This window comes from Mya arenaria, chromosome 12 (assembly GCF_026914265.1).
Source record: "Mya arenaria isolate MELC-2E11 chromosome 12, ASM2691426v1".
NCBI lineage: Eukaryota > Metazoa > Mollusca > Bivalvia > Myida > Myidae > Mya > Mya arenaria.
The window spans coordinates 63805338-63823763 of record NC_069133.1 but is presented as its reverse complement, the minus strand read 5'-3'; the positions used below and the strand labels follow the sequence as shown (position 1 = coordinate 63823763).

The following is an 18426-nucleotide window of genomic DNA, read 5'->3' as shown; positions in this document are numbered from 1 at the left end:
CAAACACTATGTCAATACATGAATATTGAATCATAGCAACAGCAAATTAAATTATTATACCGTACATATTCGCTGAAATTCGCTGATAATTTTAGGACTATAAACGACAAACATCTGTCTTGTAAACGAAGATATACGATATTCGTTGTAAGACATACATGTAAGTTAATGATAATAGCATTAAGAATACTTGGTGTTACTTTATGAGACTTTGTGAAGGACATTGCATCTTTAGTTCTAAATGAAATTTTGTTATACATACTTAGTGTAAACAAACATTAACTTTGTGAAACTAACAAAAACCTTGTGACGGCTTAAGAAGCATTATTAAGTTAATTCGAATTAAAACATAATACACTTCCTAAACTGTTCACTGTTATAAGTCTGTTGTTGGTTTCGGATTAAAATTTGGAAAATACAAAGGCGCTACACGTTTCACTGTATCCCCACTACTCAGTGCGGCGGACAATTAACCCCCATAACGATTATTCCAGTATGTTTAATTTCTGGGGTAGATTAGTTAGTGGTAATAAAGATAGAATAATTTCAATTTTGTATCGAACTATGTATAATTTACATGAAAAGGGTATTCTACATTGTGAATGGATTGTCAAAATTAAAAATATTCTAGATAACATTGGATGTTCAGAGTATTATATTATGCAGAGTATACCTAATTTAAATTATTTTAAGAATAAAACGAAATCTGCATTGTATGATTAATATCTACAAAACTGGCATAGCAGTGTTTATGATTCTCCTAAATGTTTGAACTATAGGATCTATAAAATTGAAATGAAACTGGAGAATTATCTGCAATGTTTGCCAAAAAACTTGGCTATTGATCTTTGTAGATTTAGATGCCTAAATTTTAATTTACCTATTGAAAAGGGTCGTTTCTATGGCATTGAAAGAGGAAAAAGACTGTGTTCACTGTGTGATAGACAAGAACTAGGAGACGAATTTCATTATATTTTTAATTGTAATCACTTTATTTATGAAAGACGTAAATATGTTAATCATAACTTCTGTAGATATCCAAATATTTTGAACTATAAAAATTTAATGTGTAGTTCTGATAAAAATACATTGATAAAGCAAGCACTTTTTGCAAAAATAATAATGCTGAATTTTATTTGAATCATCTTCCTTAATTTTATTCTAAAATACTTTTCATGATATGCTGATATGTTTGTTTGTTTGTTTTTTTGCTGTTCATTTTCATATTTATATTTTTCTTGCTGTTGTATGTTTTGATACATGTTTTTGTTACCTCTCATGCCCATGTGGGCCAAGAGTATGAATAAAACTTGAAAAAAACTTGAACTTGCAATTCTGTTTTGCGGATGCGGGACTCATGACGTTGGGTCCCAACACACTGCATTAATATCAATAGGTACATTCTCCATTTATGATCATTAAGAAAGTTGTCTCATGAAATATGTCGTTTGAATATTGATCGGGTCAACGAAATAGTCACTTTGAAATAGTCACTTAGTGAAATCAAAGACAAATCTTGAGAACACACAAGAAACAACTTTTATAAGATAGAAAAGGGACTTGCTCAAAAGTAATTTGAATATTGGTTATATTGAGTGAGAAACTAGGTTACCAAAAAAAATCTATTTGAATAGCAAAGATTTTTATTCTCCAGTTATCATTGCCCAAGTTTTGCAATTAGCGTTCCAAGAACCATTTGTAATATCAGTGGCGTTTTGCTCTGTCAAGACAATATTTATCTGCCCCTCTTTGACCAAAATTCATTTTTTTTATTATTATTTAGTGTGGATGTTTAAAAACCAAGCAATTTGACAATCAACTACTTAATATGGCTGTTACGATCCTAAGTTGGCGATTTGACGCCCAAAGACTGTGTACTGACATGTAGGGGACATCCAGGGCTATCACCTAGTGCCGCTCAATAACTTCCATCTTGGGTTCAGCTTGACCAAAACTTACCCCAAACGTCTAGGACGCCTTATTTGGGTAAAACAAGCACATTGCCACACTTCGGGTGGCCTTTACGACCAGAAGGAGGCTATGTGACGCCATAAGACCGGGTACTGACATGTAGGGGACATCCAGGTCTATCACCTAGCACCGCCAAATAGCTTCCATTTTGGGGTCAGCTTGGCCAAAATTACGATACGATCAAAATGTTTTGACTAAAGACGTAGAACATCACAACATCAAGATGTGGCAATAACGTTTTATTGCTGTATTAACGACATTTTACCCAAACGGCTAATATATGGCATTTAATTAGAACGTTTTGACTAGAATTTGGACATTTTGACTAAAGTGGTAGAAAAAAATCATCCTGCTTTGGTATATACTTTTAAACGACGTAATTGACGATGGTCTACTGACAAAGAGGTGTAAAGGTAGCCGGTCAATACGTCACAGTTTTGGTTAAAAGGTTTAAACGACATATTGGGACGTTTTGACTGAAATGGTGACGTTTGCTATTTTAAGGTTGCAGGTAACGCCGGAATCTCGATCAAAACCATTCGGAGCTCCTCGGCCATTTAATCGAAAACAACCTCGGATGTATTTGGACAGTTTACATACTCAAAAACTGGCACGTTTAAGTCCGCTGCAAGTAGATCGCGTAGAAATTTTATTAAGCGGTTAAACTTTACGACTTTGCTCGTGGGAATCTTAATTTTGTTTACAATAATTCACTTCACTGGCAATCATTTTAAACTTGGATCAATAAATACAACTCTAAAACAATACATTTAATTAATGATATAATTCAAATATTTACGAACTACTTCAACTGATGTACCGGCATACAACCGAGGTTGTTTTCGATAAAATGGCCGAGGAGTTCCGAATGGATCAAAACAATTCATTAATGTTTATCTTACATAAAGTTATTTTTCAAAATTAAAATCAGTAACTATTAATTCCAAACTAGATTCAATAAATAATTAAGAACCTCATCTATTCCGTGAAAACAAATATTCTACATTATATCCAAGTAAGCAATCAACAACGTTCGGTAAAACTCCATTTAGATATGAGGTTCCGGTGATATGGAACTTATTCCTAGATTATTAAAGAAAATTTTGATACTGTTGTTGAGGAATGGTAAAGAATGAAGGTGACCAGGTTGCGTCAAATAAAGTTGATTTCTTTCCTACTGTAAATGTCTTATAAATGTACAAAATGTATATGAATATAGCATACGACAGTTATTGTTGTTTTATTGTGTTCAGTTGTCAAAATATGGCATATATTTCATTAATACTTTAAACTACTTTGTTTTTATTTTCAAAGATATAACGCGAAACAGGATGGGTATATTCAAATATATTGTAATACTGTTTTTCGGACAATACCGAACAATCTATCGTAGTTTAATATTCAAAGCAGCTTGGTGGCTGAGTTAGATTCTAACTAAAATATTATTCATATTGCGAGGGTAGAAAATAATATCCTCGCTATCTTCTCATTATAACTGTAGACTGATTCGGGAAAATTTCTACAAATGTTAGCTAATTGCTCTACAGGTTAAACTTTGAAAAAAAACATGGTAAGTGTTGCTGTCTTCATTCATTCATTCATTTTCACCTTGATTTATGTTTAAAATGTGTACATGAGTTTTCAAATCTCAAAATGTTACCATCAGAATGCTTAATTGGACCAGTACACTATCAACATTAAATAACAGTAAGTACAAAATGTGTAGACCCTGCTGAAGATCTTCATGTGTGGTACATGAAATGGTTCTTAAATAAAAAAAATATAAAAAAATGTGCATCTACCTGTCTATCCTATTATTTAGATGTTATTGGAATAATTTAGTAAAGACATTGTCACAGTACCCCAAACCATGTACGTATTCTTACAATGAATTGGCACATCTAGTGGACGGTAGCTTTATTCGTTAGTCCTTCAATATTGATTAAAACAATGTGGTTGTTCGCCTATATTATCCGAGTTCGGTCGCTCGCATACCTTGATACCTTCAAAAACATCGTTTCGTCCTTCAAATGTAATCTGAATGCTATATATTAGCTTTTAAGATTTGTTTGTTTTTTTCGTAAAAAAACAACAGTCGGAAGTATCCGTTTTATCATTTTTTTCGATAGTTGTACAAAATTTTGTTATGTAACAACTATTTATTAAGACCTCGACAACTAATACGGTGAACGGATCAAATTGACCACACGGTATGGAGGTTTATTTCTCTTGACAGTCGATCACAGGTCCAGAGAAGGTACGTATTCATTGGATTTCATTAAAGGATTCGTCCTCAATCACGAAAGCAGCAGAGTTCCTGGTGAGAAACATTATTAGGTATTAAAATATATTTAAATATTTCTGAGTTCTATTTAAACTAAACTAGATAAAAGTTGTTGGAGTTGCTTTATGTACAGATTTTAGGAGAAAATTGGTTTTGGGGGCTTCATTTTAAATATAATGAACGTGGAACGTCAACAATATGTTGCCATACATTACCATTATATATTTGGCTGATTTTTTGGAAATATAATATGTTTTTTATTGTTTTGTCGTGTTTATTTTTAGAAAGAGGTTAGTTGACCGGGTCTTATAATAATTAGGTGTATATCTTAGCGTGTTTACCCTTAAACAGCATATTTTATCGTTGGTCCACGTGACCTTTGTCTTCTGAAAATTAAAATAAACACATGATATCAACAGGAAAAAAATACAAGCAACTGCAAATTGCATTCATCTCTCTTTAAAACTAAATGAAGGGCTATATACTTAACGCTTGACACAAAACGTACGAACACCACAAATAGACAACACGTTCATCAGAATAGCTAAATGATAGGATTATCGCCTTGGAGTGGTCAAGTCCATCGTCTTCCAGTTGTTAAGTTTTTTGTGTTGAGAAGCTTTTCTGCTGAACAACTTGAAAGAGTTGTGTCCGACAAGAAGGAAGTGCGTATTTCACCCTTTTTAATGACGTACTTGCAACAATCTCTCCCATGTTTGACTGTGAATGTGTCAAAACTTAAACTACCATCACAGCGTATGACTCATTTTATCAATGGCAGATACTTTGTCCCTAATTTAATTCCTTACAAGTTCAAGAAATGTATTGACTATATCCCAGTTGTCATAATGAGTATTCTCAGCAAGTATAAGTATTACGATGGTTTTGCAAAAATGCTGACTTTAAAATAATAAGAGTTATACATTACATAAAAGCAAGTTAAGTTTTCTATACATTAAAATCAGGTCAACAAATTTACTTGCGAGAGACATTAGCATGGCTGGATTATTTTCAGCAGCAACTGACGGATCACAACATGTATGTGTCAAATTTGACGTTGAGCGCACCACAGGCAAGCAGACAATATGCTTTAAGTTGAGCCGCAGATTGGAATTTGGGGGTTTGTCAGAAACAGTTTTAAAGAAGAAAAGGGTAAGAATTTACAATTTTAGGGGAGCAGGACTTTTTAACCACAAGACCTTTTAAGCCCTTCTCAAAACGAAGACTTTCACCCTTTAGACTTTTCAACCCCTGTTTTAAAGACTTTTCAACCCTTATTTCGAAACTTTTCAACCCTTACTTGAAATATTTTAATTTCCATATTAAAGACATTCTCTTATAGCCATAGAGATCAAATCCGTGGACAATAACTGAATCATAAATCTGTTGGCCGCTGCGAAGTGTTGTCTGCCTCCTAAATCGGAACAAAAACTTTTTTAATGTCAAATACAGGTAAAAACATTAAACGAATTTGGTTAAATGTAATATGTGCATAAAAAATATATATAAATAAGTTTTGTAAAGGCTCGAAATACAAAATGTTGTGTTTTTAAGTGGAACTGTAAAAAATTGGCTATATTCCAAGTAAACAATTTCGGATATTATGATATTCGGACAAACTGTGAAACTTTATCTGTATATCACGCTGTTATCATATTCTTAAGTTCTGTCTGTTATTAATCAAAGTACACATTTTACCAGTAATAAAATGCACTTATGATGCATGATTCAAGCATAAAATCACCAATTTGTGATGATGCACAGGGGTCTCTGGGTTCTAAAAAGTTGACGCCACTTTTTCGCAAGGGGTTAAGGTGGCCGTGAATGGCCCTCTTATGGGTCCAGGGCAAGGCCCTGAGGCTCATGTAGTTTAAGCATTTTAAGAGCCTTAAATTACATTTAATTAGCACATTGTCATTCAAAAACATAATATTTTGTTGTACATGATGCACAAGATATTAGCAAATTGTTACTGTATTGACAAAATATATGGGCAAGTATATAAATAAAAAAATAATGAAAATATTGCAAAAAATGTGACATATATACATCAATATATTGATTTCAGTCTAATGCCTGCATACAATAGCAGGGATAATTCTATGTCAGATTTTTAATGAGAGAATTGCTCCCATTTGTCCAAAATTGGTGAGAGAGAATTTTAATTTCAGTGAGATTTTTATAATACATGGATAACGCAGTGATAAAACAATGCAAAACAGTAACTTGTTTCATGATTATCAATATATTTACAAATTTACAATATAGATACATGTATATAGATATAATATATACACTTGTTTGACTAGAAGGAAACACTTGTTAACAGTTCAGATAGCAAGAACATTCATACTTATTAGACTCGAGCAAAAAAAAGGATTTTTGCTGAAAGGTGCATTGACTTTTTTGGGGAGATGAAGGCTTTCCATTGTGGTTTTTAACTGAACCTGGTATTTTATTTATGTCCACAGTCAATACAACTTATGTAACAGCTAATAAAACTGTAACTACAACTAACATGATGTCTTAATCATGATAAATATTGACTGACACATGCAAACAAACAGTAAGCATATAGCACAACACATGCAGATGAAGTTAAACAACAATTATGTAGCTTTAACAACATACATCAAACACAGTACACTGCAATATAACACTAGGGTTGGGAGGGTGGGCTTTTTTTTTTATAAAACTTATTTCAAGAACAACTGTCAGGCAAGACAAACAAAGATAGAATGAATATTTTAGCGCGGAAAAAATTGCACCAAAATTCTCGCAAAATAAAGCAACCAATCAGAATTGATATGAAATTAATTACTGCCGGGAGTGACTACCTGTTAACTTTGACATATTCTTGGTGAATAATTAAATATTTTATAGTTGATATAAAACCATTGTCAAACTAAGGCCATACTTATAATCCTAATAGAAATTTGTCTACTCTTTACTCCAGCCAACTTATTGGAAGCCTCATCAAATGGGTTGTAATTCTATTTATTTGTAAGCACACTTAATGATTTCTGTTAATCTTTTTGACACTTTTTAACCCCCTAGAATGCTGCATTTGTAGCAATTACATATTGCGACAAAACCGAAAGCAAATCTATTTTTAGCGCGTAAACATCATTACGAAATTTGCATATCACGTGACTTTCCGACAACATAAAATTCTATGATTTGCATTTTTAAAACTAACACTTTAATTACGCAACAACAAAGCTGTTGAGCTAAATATTAAAATTGTTTGCTAATAAGAGAAATAATATTTAAAGGATATCATTGTTGATCCATGAAAGCAATAAAATTCTGCAATAATTAGCAAGGTGTTGACTGGGCCGTGACTACCTGCAGATGCGCTTGATTTATGACAGTGACAGAATCGATTATCATGCAGGTTACATGGGCACCGCTTATGTCATTTTAAGAAAAAAATAAATTAAAAGTTGTCGGCATAAATTCGCCAAATTTGAAAAGTTATCGCCACTTTTGCAATTTGGTAGCAAATGCTGACAATGATGATCGCCAGCGGGAACACTGATGCGGAGTTGATGCTTAGCTGACAACTTTGCACTTAATTTGCATGTATTGGGGAAGATTTAGATTGCTTGTGAAGAGCAATATGTTGAACTGTTGATGTTATTGCAGGCTGATACTTTTTTATCCAGAGATATAAGCAGGGACATAGCTCAACAATGCCTGAACCTATGATCATCAAACTCAAAACTTGACATGGAGGCTGGTCCTGACATGTAGATGACCCTATTGTTTCTATTTATATATAAAAACAACAGAAATAGTAGTTGACATGAATAATACTTTAACACTGTATTCAATTAAAGGCTAAATGTCAACAATACTATAATATCATCAAGCTTTTGACAGGCTTCTTCAACATCCATTATTAAATAAAAAATGCATTGAAATAAAAGAAGTGTACTATTGTTCTTATGTAATCAATTGTTCTAATTTACTAGTGGAAAATGAATTTTGCCTAATACGATATTCGTCTCAAATAAGGTCAAGCATTTTGATGATAACATGATGTTTCCTTCAACTTTTTGGGACATAAATGTGATCAACTGTTATATAGAGAAATACTACCTCAAAGCTTGTGACTATTTTCAGAATAACTTCTTTAAAAGTTGCTATTTCTGGGGTTATTATAGAACTGGTATATTTTTACATGCACATTTTCTTTATTTTATACTATATAATAACTTTTATGCAAAATGTAAAGATGTCAATGGTTTCTTGCAGATGTTCATGTTCTGGCCACGTACCCCTTACCATGGCAACATGCATCCAGCCCCAGACAACACCATCTTGCGAAATATGCAAATTAATTTTAAATGGCGACATCCTGGAAGCCAAGAGTACACTTTCATCTTTGGATAAATATGAAGATGTTGATGGTTTATCTGTTTTCCTTCTCGCTAAATTTTATCTGAACTTCCTAAAGGAGTTTTCCCACTCAGAAGGCTTGGGGCTCTCTGCTGCATGGACAAATGAACAAGTAAGGAAAGGTGAAAAGAGAGGGGAGGTGTTTTCCTTGATGAAAGAGTTGCTCCGTCATGGAGTTTCTTCAAATACACACCACTATGGAGAGACACCCTTTCTGTGTGCAGTTAGCACACACGACACTGACTTTATCCGAATTATATTAGAACATGGTGCTGATGTAAATTTGAAAACTCTTGAAACGAAAATGAATGCCATAGCATTAACAATTATTTTGAATGATGCGAATATACTGAAACTCTTGTTTTCTTTTGGTGCTAAAGTAAATGGCCCATGTTGCCAAGATTTGACTCCTTTACAGCTCTCATTGAACAAGTCAATAGATGTTTCAAAAGTGCTCTTACAAAATGGTGCCGATGTCCAACAAGTTATGCAGATGCAGGGACGAGAAGTGCTCCTCACGACTCCTCCTTTGATTCATGCAGTTGAAACAGACAACCTCTTCTTAGCATCTATTCTTCTCGAACATGGTGAAGATGTAAACCAAGGTTATGGAGCCTGCTCGCATTCTCCTATTCATTTTGCAATCATTAGGAGCAACAGCGATATGGTAAAATTGTTAATTCAGTATGGGGCTAATCTGAATAAGCGTAACGGCAGAGGAACGACACCATTGGCTCTGGTGCTTAGCCATTGCAAGGGCCCAATGATCACTACCTTGACTGAGGCTCTTATGTCAGCTGGCTGCAGTCGCACAAAAGGCAGTCCCATAGCTGTGTTTAGAAAACACTATCCACCCTTACATATTGCTGCCTTCTTTGGGTCTGATTATCATCTGGAGTTTATCAAAAGGCTAATTGAGATGTCAGATATTGTTGAAATGGATAGAATGAACACTCTGGCAGACAACCTTCAAAGTTGTTCATTAAGTTATGAAACAGACCCCATTGTTGGACCATCTAGACAAAACTTAAGAAGAAGTTTAAGTTGCTCTGAGCGGACTTCAAACTTGACCATAAAAGAGCAACAGGCATTCATTAATACCCAAGCAATTGATGGCTCAACTGCATTGCATATGGCAGTTCTTGGAAACAACTTGGCTGGCGCACAATTTCTGATCAGCCAAGGGGCGGACCCATATATTTCTTGCCAAAATGGAAGCCTTCTCCATGCTGCTGTAATGGCCACCCAAATGGGTGAAGAGTTACTAAAATTTGTTTTAAAATTCAACTTTGATCTTAACAAGAAAAATGATGACGGGAATACAAGCTTGATTCTTGCTTCCCGCAAGGTCACTGCTGGTGTATGTCGCTTGTTAATTGAAAACGGGGCCTTGCTCAATGTTCAGGATGGAAGGTATGGCGAGACCGCCCTCTCGACCAGTGTGTATTTTGGATTTGAAGACAATGCTGAACTGCTGATAAGCCATGGGGCAAGTGCAGACTTACCAGACCACAGGTGAGAATTGGAACATTAGATTGTTGTACTCTTTATATAACAAAATCATCAAATATGTAAGCTTGAAGGTTGTCTATTTCTGGCGAAAACAGATATATATGTATTGTATTGTCATACGTAGCATATCCTGTGTTGTCAGGGGCTTTCAAAATTTAAGGTTTGGCCATGCTTAAAATTCATCACAGATATTATTATGAAATGTATTGTTTGACAATTATCTCTTGTATTATATGTAGCAATTCTATAAGTCTTGCTAAAATATTAGTATAAATTAGTTTTTAACACAATTTCAACAATAGGAAAATGTTAAAAGAACAAGCATCTTTTCTGTAGTTTGTTTCTTTATATAATAAATAATATAATGACAATTTTAAGGTTTAGTTCATTCCTTTGTTTCATGGATTTGGCATTGACATTTAAATCAATAAAGCTAACATGTCGATAAAAGATTAAAACTGAAGGATTTTTCACAACTGTTATATCTGTCTAATTATTAAAAAAGATAGCAATTCAGAAAAAAAAATTTGCATGTTTGTTGTTTAGGGACACAAATGCGATGTACTGGGCAATATTCAACTGCCGGGAGAGAGCGTTGAGGTTACTCTTACAAGCTGGTGCAAGGTTAACAAGAGCGGAACTTTCCACATATCCCAAGAACATCAAGGTACCGTACCTGGGGTTGTCATATGATTTTCTGCGTGAGTAGCTGTGACTCGATCTCTTGATTGACAAATGAGAAGTGTTTGGTAATTGGCTGAGGTTCCAAACTATGGTTATACGCTCAATGAAAGTTTATTTTGGGAGGTCTCAGGGTTGCACAGTGAATTTAAAATGGGAGTCCCTAGCTTAATCATTGTGGGTTCAGGTTTCCTGCATTCTTCCAAAAGTATATACCAGGATAAGTTTCTTCTCTGGAATTTAAATTTTGGCTTAAGAAAAAGTCCACTCTGATTTATTTCAAGCTCGCCTGAGCATGAAGTGCATTGTAGGACGTTCATTTTAAAAATTTAAACATCTGCTCAGAGACACCATGGCCCAGATCTGTGATATATTCGGTATGCAGCCTTATGTAGTGGTCCTATACCTAGATTGATGCAGTTTTGGAAGTTAAATTTTTGTCTTAATAAAAACAACATCAAGTGTCAAGTACATGAAAAACTGCATCTATAGAAATAAACTTCATCCTTTAGAAATTACCTTTAGGGCCCCAGATAAGATCAAAGAGGGCTAATAAGTAATGACTTGGCTCTCAGCTCAAGGTCATGTCAATTGAAGATTAACAATAATAATATATTTTTAGCTGATGAGCCCTTGTTGCCTCTGATATTAATGGAAGAATCACACTGAAACAGCAGGGCCACTTCTTTTGATAATTGGTACATGTATGTAGCATCATGAAATGGCAACTAAGCATGCTCAAATTATGTCCCAGGGGTCAAAATTGGCCCCTTAATCGCCCATTTGCCTCCGCCTCAAGTTTTTGGCCTGAAAACGACCATTTTTGGGGCAAATTTTGGGGAAAAAAGCCTCCTTTAAACGCCCACCCCCCATTTTTTTAAAAAAAGCATACCTTTCGAACAACAAGTTTCCTGATTTTCTACTTTAAAATATCTTACTTCACTATTTTGTCTAATGTCCAAATATTATAATGATGAGCAATTTTCATCTTTGTTAAAGGCAATTGTCTCTAAACATAGAAGTTGAATCTTCAATTTCAGGAATTTCATATGTAATATATTAAGATTTGGTAGAAAATAGTAGAAATCTCAAATTTAACGAAACACTACTGCGGTAATTGCAGACAGTAACAGTTTGTACCCATGATACAATTGTTTAGTTCCCTGAAAATACTTAGATATCAAAGTTCAGGCAGATGATTTACATAAATGTAGAAATAAAATACTAAGGCCACACCAAATTGTTGTTTCCTTCCTCGGATTTACCGCTCCAATTTTTTGAAAATGTTTTTTTTTTTAATTTTTTGGTGCGCCATTCCTATATTTTATCGCCAACCTGATTTTTTGTAGTGATAGTTTTTTTAAAGGCTGAAATAATAGTCAATAATATTTTTCTATGCTTGTTTAAGTGTTTTTGTAAAGGGAAGTAACCGATGCATGGTGTTTTATATTATATTTCGATAGTTTTAGTGTTTGTTTCAATAAATTCAATCAAAATGGCGGCTTCCGGTATTGACACTGTGGCTCAAATTTTGGAAGTTTAATCTTATCTTTGACAATAAATGTATTTTGACCATGCTGGAAGTCATTGTTCATTGTCTCATGCACTAAAAGATCATTAATTGAATCAATAATTATGCAATTAAACATGTGTATCTGATATTAGTGTAAATACAATAATAAGAGATCAGGGACACTTTTATTATTTTGACATTTTTAATGTATCCCTGTAACGACAAAGATTGGTCCATTTAGGTGGACTAGTTATTAGAGATTCTTTTTGGATGGAAATTGTAATGATGAACAATGACTCAATTAAGTTAGTATTATTTGATTCAAGTCAAAATACAAGTGACCAGAATTTTACCTTTAATATGACATGATGCTAAAGAAGACAGCTTAACTTAACAGGAACATGAATCATTGTTTAGTCCAAATTGGTGTATCAAAGTCATTTTTTACCAAATTCTGACATAGCAACAGTTTCGAACAAATATCTTTTCACTAATATAGCAATATTAACACTGGGCTGGATAGACTGGTAAGCCTAACCTAAGTTTATCGCTTTAATTTTAACTTTATTTTACAGCATAATCCTGTATTATAAAAACATCTCACTGACCATGAAAGTACTCTGAACATATTCTTGTACTTTTCATTTTGATAAGCACATCTCATTGCACTAACTGTAATAATCAAAACTAAATTAAGTCAAGAAATTTCATTGTACATGTATATGGAGTCTAATGTTTGAAGATGCCAGTGTAATACATCATTTTTTATACATCCAAAATCAATCCTAATGAATACAGTTGCAAATGATGTTAATGTGATTCAAGTAGATTTATATAAGTCTATTCAAATTTTTCCTAAAAGCTGCGTTATTTTTAATTATGAATGATCGTCAAACTACTATGTTTTAATTATATTAGAATTTGGTGTATCCATTTAATGTGTGCACTTAAAACGGATAAATAAATAGTATGTATTCGGACATTATCCCAATGTCCATTTGAGGTTCAGTTTTAAGATTGCATTCAGAAAGTGGTTTAAGGGCAATTTTATTGAGCAATATTTGTTTTTTATATTGATCATAAGAAAAAAAATGTTTTCGCTCTTGGCTCGCTTTGGGTTTTATGAAAACTGATTTATTTATTTTTTCGCTCGCTCGCTCCAATTTTTTTGGGCAAAAATCTGAGGAGTGAAACATTAATTTGGTGTGGCCTTAAGCTTAATTTAAAATCAAGCTATATTGATGGATATAAAATCAATGTACAGAAGATTTATAAAAGTTTGTGCCATCAGTTTACTTGTATGTTTGTCTTTGTTGCTGAAAAAAATATCCTGAAAACTACAGTAATGCACCAGTCAATTGAAACCACGCCCCCCTCCCCCCCTCCCCCCCCCCCTGGGGGGGCGGTGGTTACAATTGACTGGTGCATAAACATTATGTGGAATTGGAATTTTATCTTACTGATATACTTTACTTTAACCTGAAATAATAAGCATGATGTTGTATAACACAATTATTCTACTCTTTAAAATATGTAAATTTTAATACTTAAGAAAGTACTATTTAATATTTAAAGACTATTTTCCTTATGAGTATACATTTGACTTCATGGCAAACACATTATATAGTCATGTACACATGTAAAAATAATTGTAAAAATAATTGTATTCTTTTTCAGGTGATGCGCAATCCCGAACTGAAGGCCTTGCTCTATGACTACGTCAGCCAACCCCATAGTCTACAACACCTCTGTCGCTATGGGATACGAGGGCACCTAGCTCAAACACATGGTGGTCGGACCATAATTCCTGCTGTGATGTCACTTCCTCTACCTCCTCCATTGAAGAGCTTCCTGGCTTTAAACACTACCTCATGAGAAAGATTTGCAGAAACATTTTATTTTGTTGTTGAAATGCTACAGGGTTGTCAAGACCATTTGGCCATTGTTCAGGTGAAATGAGTTGATTTACAATTAGTGAAATAGCACGCATCGAGGATAAAACTTAATGCAGATTTAGTGAAAATATCGTCAATTTTTGGTTAGGTAACAAGAGATATAAGGTGATATGAATCTTGTTCTACATTTAATTGATCATATAGAGTTTTTATGGCTGGTTATATGGATATTTAGTATATCATCTTTAATATAACTCAAGTCAGCAGCTTTTTTAGTAGTCAGGCTGAACATTTTAGACAAGTAAAAGTTAGCAATATATGTCCTATTGAAATATGTAAATATAAAATATTTTTCAGCCATGAGCCAAAATGAAAATTTCACAGGTGATATAAATTTCTATCCAACACTACAATTCAGCTTAATTTTTGTTGATAATGTGCTAAAATTTTAGAAAAATGTTAATTTTATTGGAAATTTGTAAGAGAAACAAAATGTTGTGACCTCATTTGGGAGATGTTATTTTAACAAATTAAGACCCTGCTAAGTGAACCTGGCATTGGTACTATTATAAACCAACATGGGAACAATTACGATAAGGGCAGTGAAATGCAGTTACTTTAATGAAAAAAAAGATATTTCATTGAGAAACATTATTTATTTTATTATTAACTTACACTTCTATTTCATTTTTTATCTTAGTAATATAATTGAATTCACTACATTTGAAATTGAGTTAGTTACTGTTATCACATATATCAGGCCGTGCAAGATTGATTTAATGTTTGACGTCTTCTGGATTTGGGTCGACGAAACCAAATAAAAAGCATTCAAAAGTCAAGATATGCTAGAGAAAGCTATTTTAATTAAGATTATGTTAAAATGGATAGATCCAGAAGTAGAATATACGTCATTATATACATTTAACATTATTCGACTTAAGCAATTTATGCCCCAGTTACATGTAGTATATTGTTTTGTCTCTTTGCCAAGAGAAGTTTGCACTTTATAGGAATCATGCGGGTTACCACTCCTCTGTCCGTCCATCCCACTTTCCTGTCCCATCCATAAATTAGTAAAACGTGGATTGATTTGAAAGCAAAATGCGTTTTGTGACCACCATTAGATGACGATGTGTGGCGCGTAGACCTGGGTTCATAGCTATAATATCTTGACCATTGCACTCCTTAAAACTTTGTAAGTTACAGTTGTTCATGTTCGGTCCATAACTTTGTCATACTGGGTGGGATTTCGAAATAACTTTGCATTAGTGCACACCATGAGATGACATGTCACGCGCCACACCCAGGTCCACAGCTTTGATATCAAGGTCACTGTGTGGCCTCGAACATTGAGAGTTTTGCTATATAAGCCTTACTGATAATGTTGATTCATGTCCATACCTGCCATGCATGGTTAAATTCTGAAATAATGACCACAATAAGGAGACGACATCCGCATTCTTAAATTTCAAGGTCAAGGTCACTCACATGGCTGGGTCAATGTATTTGCGCATGTTTGTGCGTGTTTGAGTTATGTGTTAGGCTATATTTAACATTAAAAGTTGATCTTGCGGCAAATAAAAATTGATTTTCTTCGTATTATCTTTAAACATATATAACGGTATGATGTTTATTGGCTCGACTATTGGAAGAGTAAGGAGAGCTATCTTAGTCACCTGAGCTTCGGCGTAACCACTTATGTTAAAGTTTGCGTACCACCTCAAATATTTTCAAAGTCCACTGACATATGGCTTTCACCATCATGCCCCCAACCTGTACACAGGAGGAGGTAACTGTATCAGGCATTTTGACAAAATTATGCCCCTTTTTCGACTAAGAATTTACGTTAAAGTTTGCATACCACCTTAAATATTTTCAAAGTCCATTGACATATGGCTTTGAAACTTTGCTCGCTTGTTCACCATCATGCCCCCAACCTGTACACAGGAGGAGGTAACTCTATCAAGCATTTTGACAAAATTATGCCCCTTTTTCTACTTAGAATTTACGTTAAAGTTTGCGTACCACCTCAAATATTTTCAAAGTCCATTGACATCTGGCTTTGAAAATTTGCACGCTTGATCACCATCATGCCCCCAACCTGTACACAGGAAGAGGTCACTGTATCAAGCATTTTGACAGAATTATGCCCCTTTTTCGACTTAGAATTTACATTAAAGTTTGCGTACCACCAATTTATGTAAATAGCTCAGCACATCATGTATTGCATTTGAAATCTAATCTAAGTGATCCATGCATGTTTCGCCAAAACTTTTCAATCTATACACTGAAAAGCGGCGGAATAGTCGAGCGCGCTGTCTCTGTGACAGCTCTTGTTTTAATATTTGCCAAACAAAGTCAAACAAAAACATCCTTTGTCAATGTGGAGTGTTGGTGCAGTCATCATTTCTGTGATATCTTTAGTTATTCCAACGTTTTTAAAATGGAATTGGATACTAAAAAATGGAATCATGGTGTGCCTTAATTTCCCATGTATTAAAATCATGGACCTTAAAGTGACTCGCTCATGGTTTGTAAAATGCACTCTTTTTTAATTACAAAATAAAGTTTGGCAAATCATAAGCAGTGTTAAAAATACCAAGAGCTGGAACCCTTCAGGAAATGTTGATATTTGCTTAAATATCATCTTTGAAGACCACAATAACGTTTTGAAAATTAATTACGGCTGTGGTGTTGCATGATTTGTTGATTGACATTGTCACACGATATCTTAAACAGGTCAACATATCCACCACTTCTGTTAAAGTCCCGGTGGTGGTGTGGACTAGCAGGCTTTTTTATTTTCTTTTTTTTACTTGACCGGTGTAGGTCTGAACCCCACTAAAACCAGAACACTTTTTTATGCTATAAATGTATTTTGTTCTGCAATTTCTATATCATAGAGAAAAATAATGTTAAAATAAACACAGATGCATTACCAGGAAAACTATTTTTTCTTCCAAAAACATGAGCAAGTCACTTTAATATGAATTCCTATTTTTAAAGATTTGAATACAAATACTAGTAAGTATGCTTTGTACCACATTTCAAGTAATTTTAAGAAATTGTTGTATATTTGTGTAATGATATGTATATACATGCATATTTATATATTGTATTTTGTGAAAACATTCCTTTGGTGGATAAATAATGTCATACACTGCATCAGTATGGAAACTAATATGATTAAAATGCGATCTAAGGAGTGACAGTGGTCTAGTAGTAAAGATGTCCACCTACCAACAAAAAGATTGTGTGATAAATCCCCACCAGGATAACTTTCCCACGGCCCCTGAAAATGGCCACCAGTACTAGTTTCTATCCAGGAAACGTACTTCAGCCATCAGTGTTGTCACCATCTTGCTGTAAGAAATAAGTTGAAACTTAACTGTGATTGAAGGTTTCACTGCATGTTTCAGAGAGCTTCTTTAATACATGTACATGGATCAAATTTCTGTGATATAAGATTATTACGTTGAGCTTGTCATTGTTCATGTTACATGCTACTAGGTTTTCACATATTAATGTAGATACCAGGGAAACGCTGCAGGACACACTCGATTGGGGAACTAGGCATTTCGTACCCTGACCATTTCGTACCCTCCGATTTTTTTGGTTATTTCGTACCCTTTAGATAGTCATTTCGTACCTGACCTATTCGTATCGTATTTGTTACTTTGGTTTATCAGATTCTTTTTTTCATATATATGTTAATTAGTTGAGTCTTTATCCACTCCATTATTGTTTTTCATATGAAAAACAACTTACAATATAAATTAAATATAGGGTACGAAATGACTACAGGTTGGTTACGACATGACTATAAACCTTGATTGCAGCACAGATGTACTATACATACAGGAGCAGGGACATATTATTGTGTTGTATATTATAATATATATATATATATATATATATATATATATATATATATATATATATATATATATATATATATATATATATATATTAAATATGTAAAGATTTAATAGCATGCGTTATTAGTATGTTTGATTTATTTACTTAATTGCGCTGTTGAATATTGAGAATAGCCTTCGTTTAGAAAGTTGTTATTTATTTACTAGATTTGTTTTGTTAATTTATCATATGATGCAATAAAATATTTTGTTTTCGCACGACTTGTGTAAATTAATTAATCAACTTTT

General features: G+C 33.7%; 2 protein-coding genes across 2 annotated transcripts in view; both read left to right on the top strand.

The window, feature by feature from the left end:
* Positions 1-5657: 5657 nt before the first annotated feature.
* Positions 5658-18133, top strand: LOC128211571 (ankyrin repeat and SOCS box protein 14-like). The gene is made up of 4 exons (XM_052916526.1): positions 5658-5707; positions 8516-10174; positions 10718-10838; positions 14043-18133. The coding sequence occupies exons 2-4, from the start codon at positions 8547-8549 to the stop codon at positions 14238-14240; spliced, it is 1947 nt and encodes a 648-aa protein (XP_052772486.1). The 5' UTR covers positions 5658-5707; positions 8516-8546; the 3' UTR covers positions 14241-18133.
* LOC128210876 (A disintegrin and metalloproteinase with thrombospondin motifs 9-like) overlaps positions 18055-18426 on the top strand; it is a 23764-nt gene continuing 23392 nt past the window's right edge. Inside the window, exon 1 of the mRNA XM_052915230.1 lies at positions 18055-18064. Within this exon, the coding sequence (XP_052771190.1) occupies positions 18055-18064 (10 nt within the window). The remainder of the gene's footprint in view (positions 18065-18426) is intronic.

Excerpts from the sequence above, each read along its gene's own strand:
- LOC128211571 (XM_052916526.1), top strand. The coding sequence starts at position 8,547 with ATGGCAACATGCATCCAGCCCCAGACAACACCATCTTGCGAAATATGC. Across the intron at positions 10,175-10,717 it reads GCAGACTTACCAGACCACAG|GGACACAAATGCGATGTACT; the intron begins GTGAGAATTGGA and ends TTTGTTGTTTAG. Across the intron at positions 10,839-14,042 it reads CATATCCCAAGAACATCAAG|GTGATGCGCAATCCCGAACT; the intron begins GTACCGTACCTG and ends ATTCTTTTTCAG.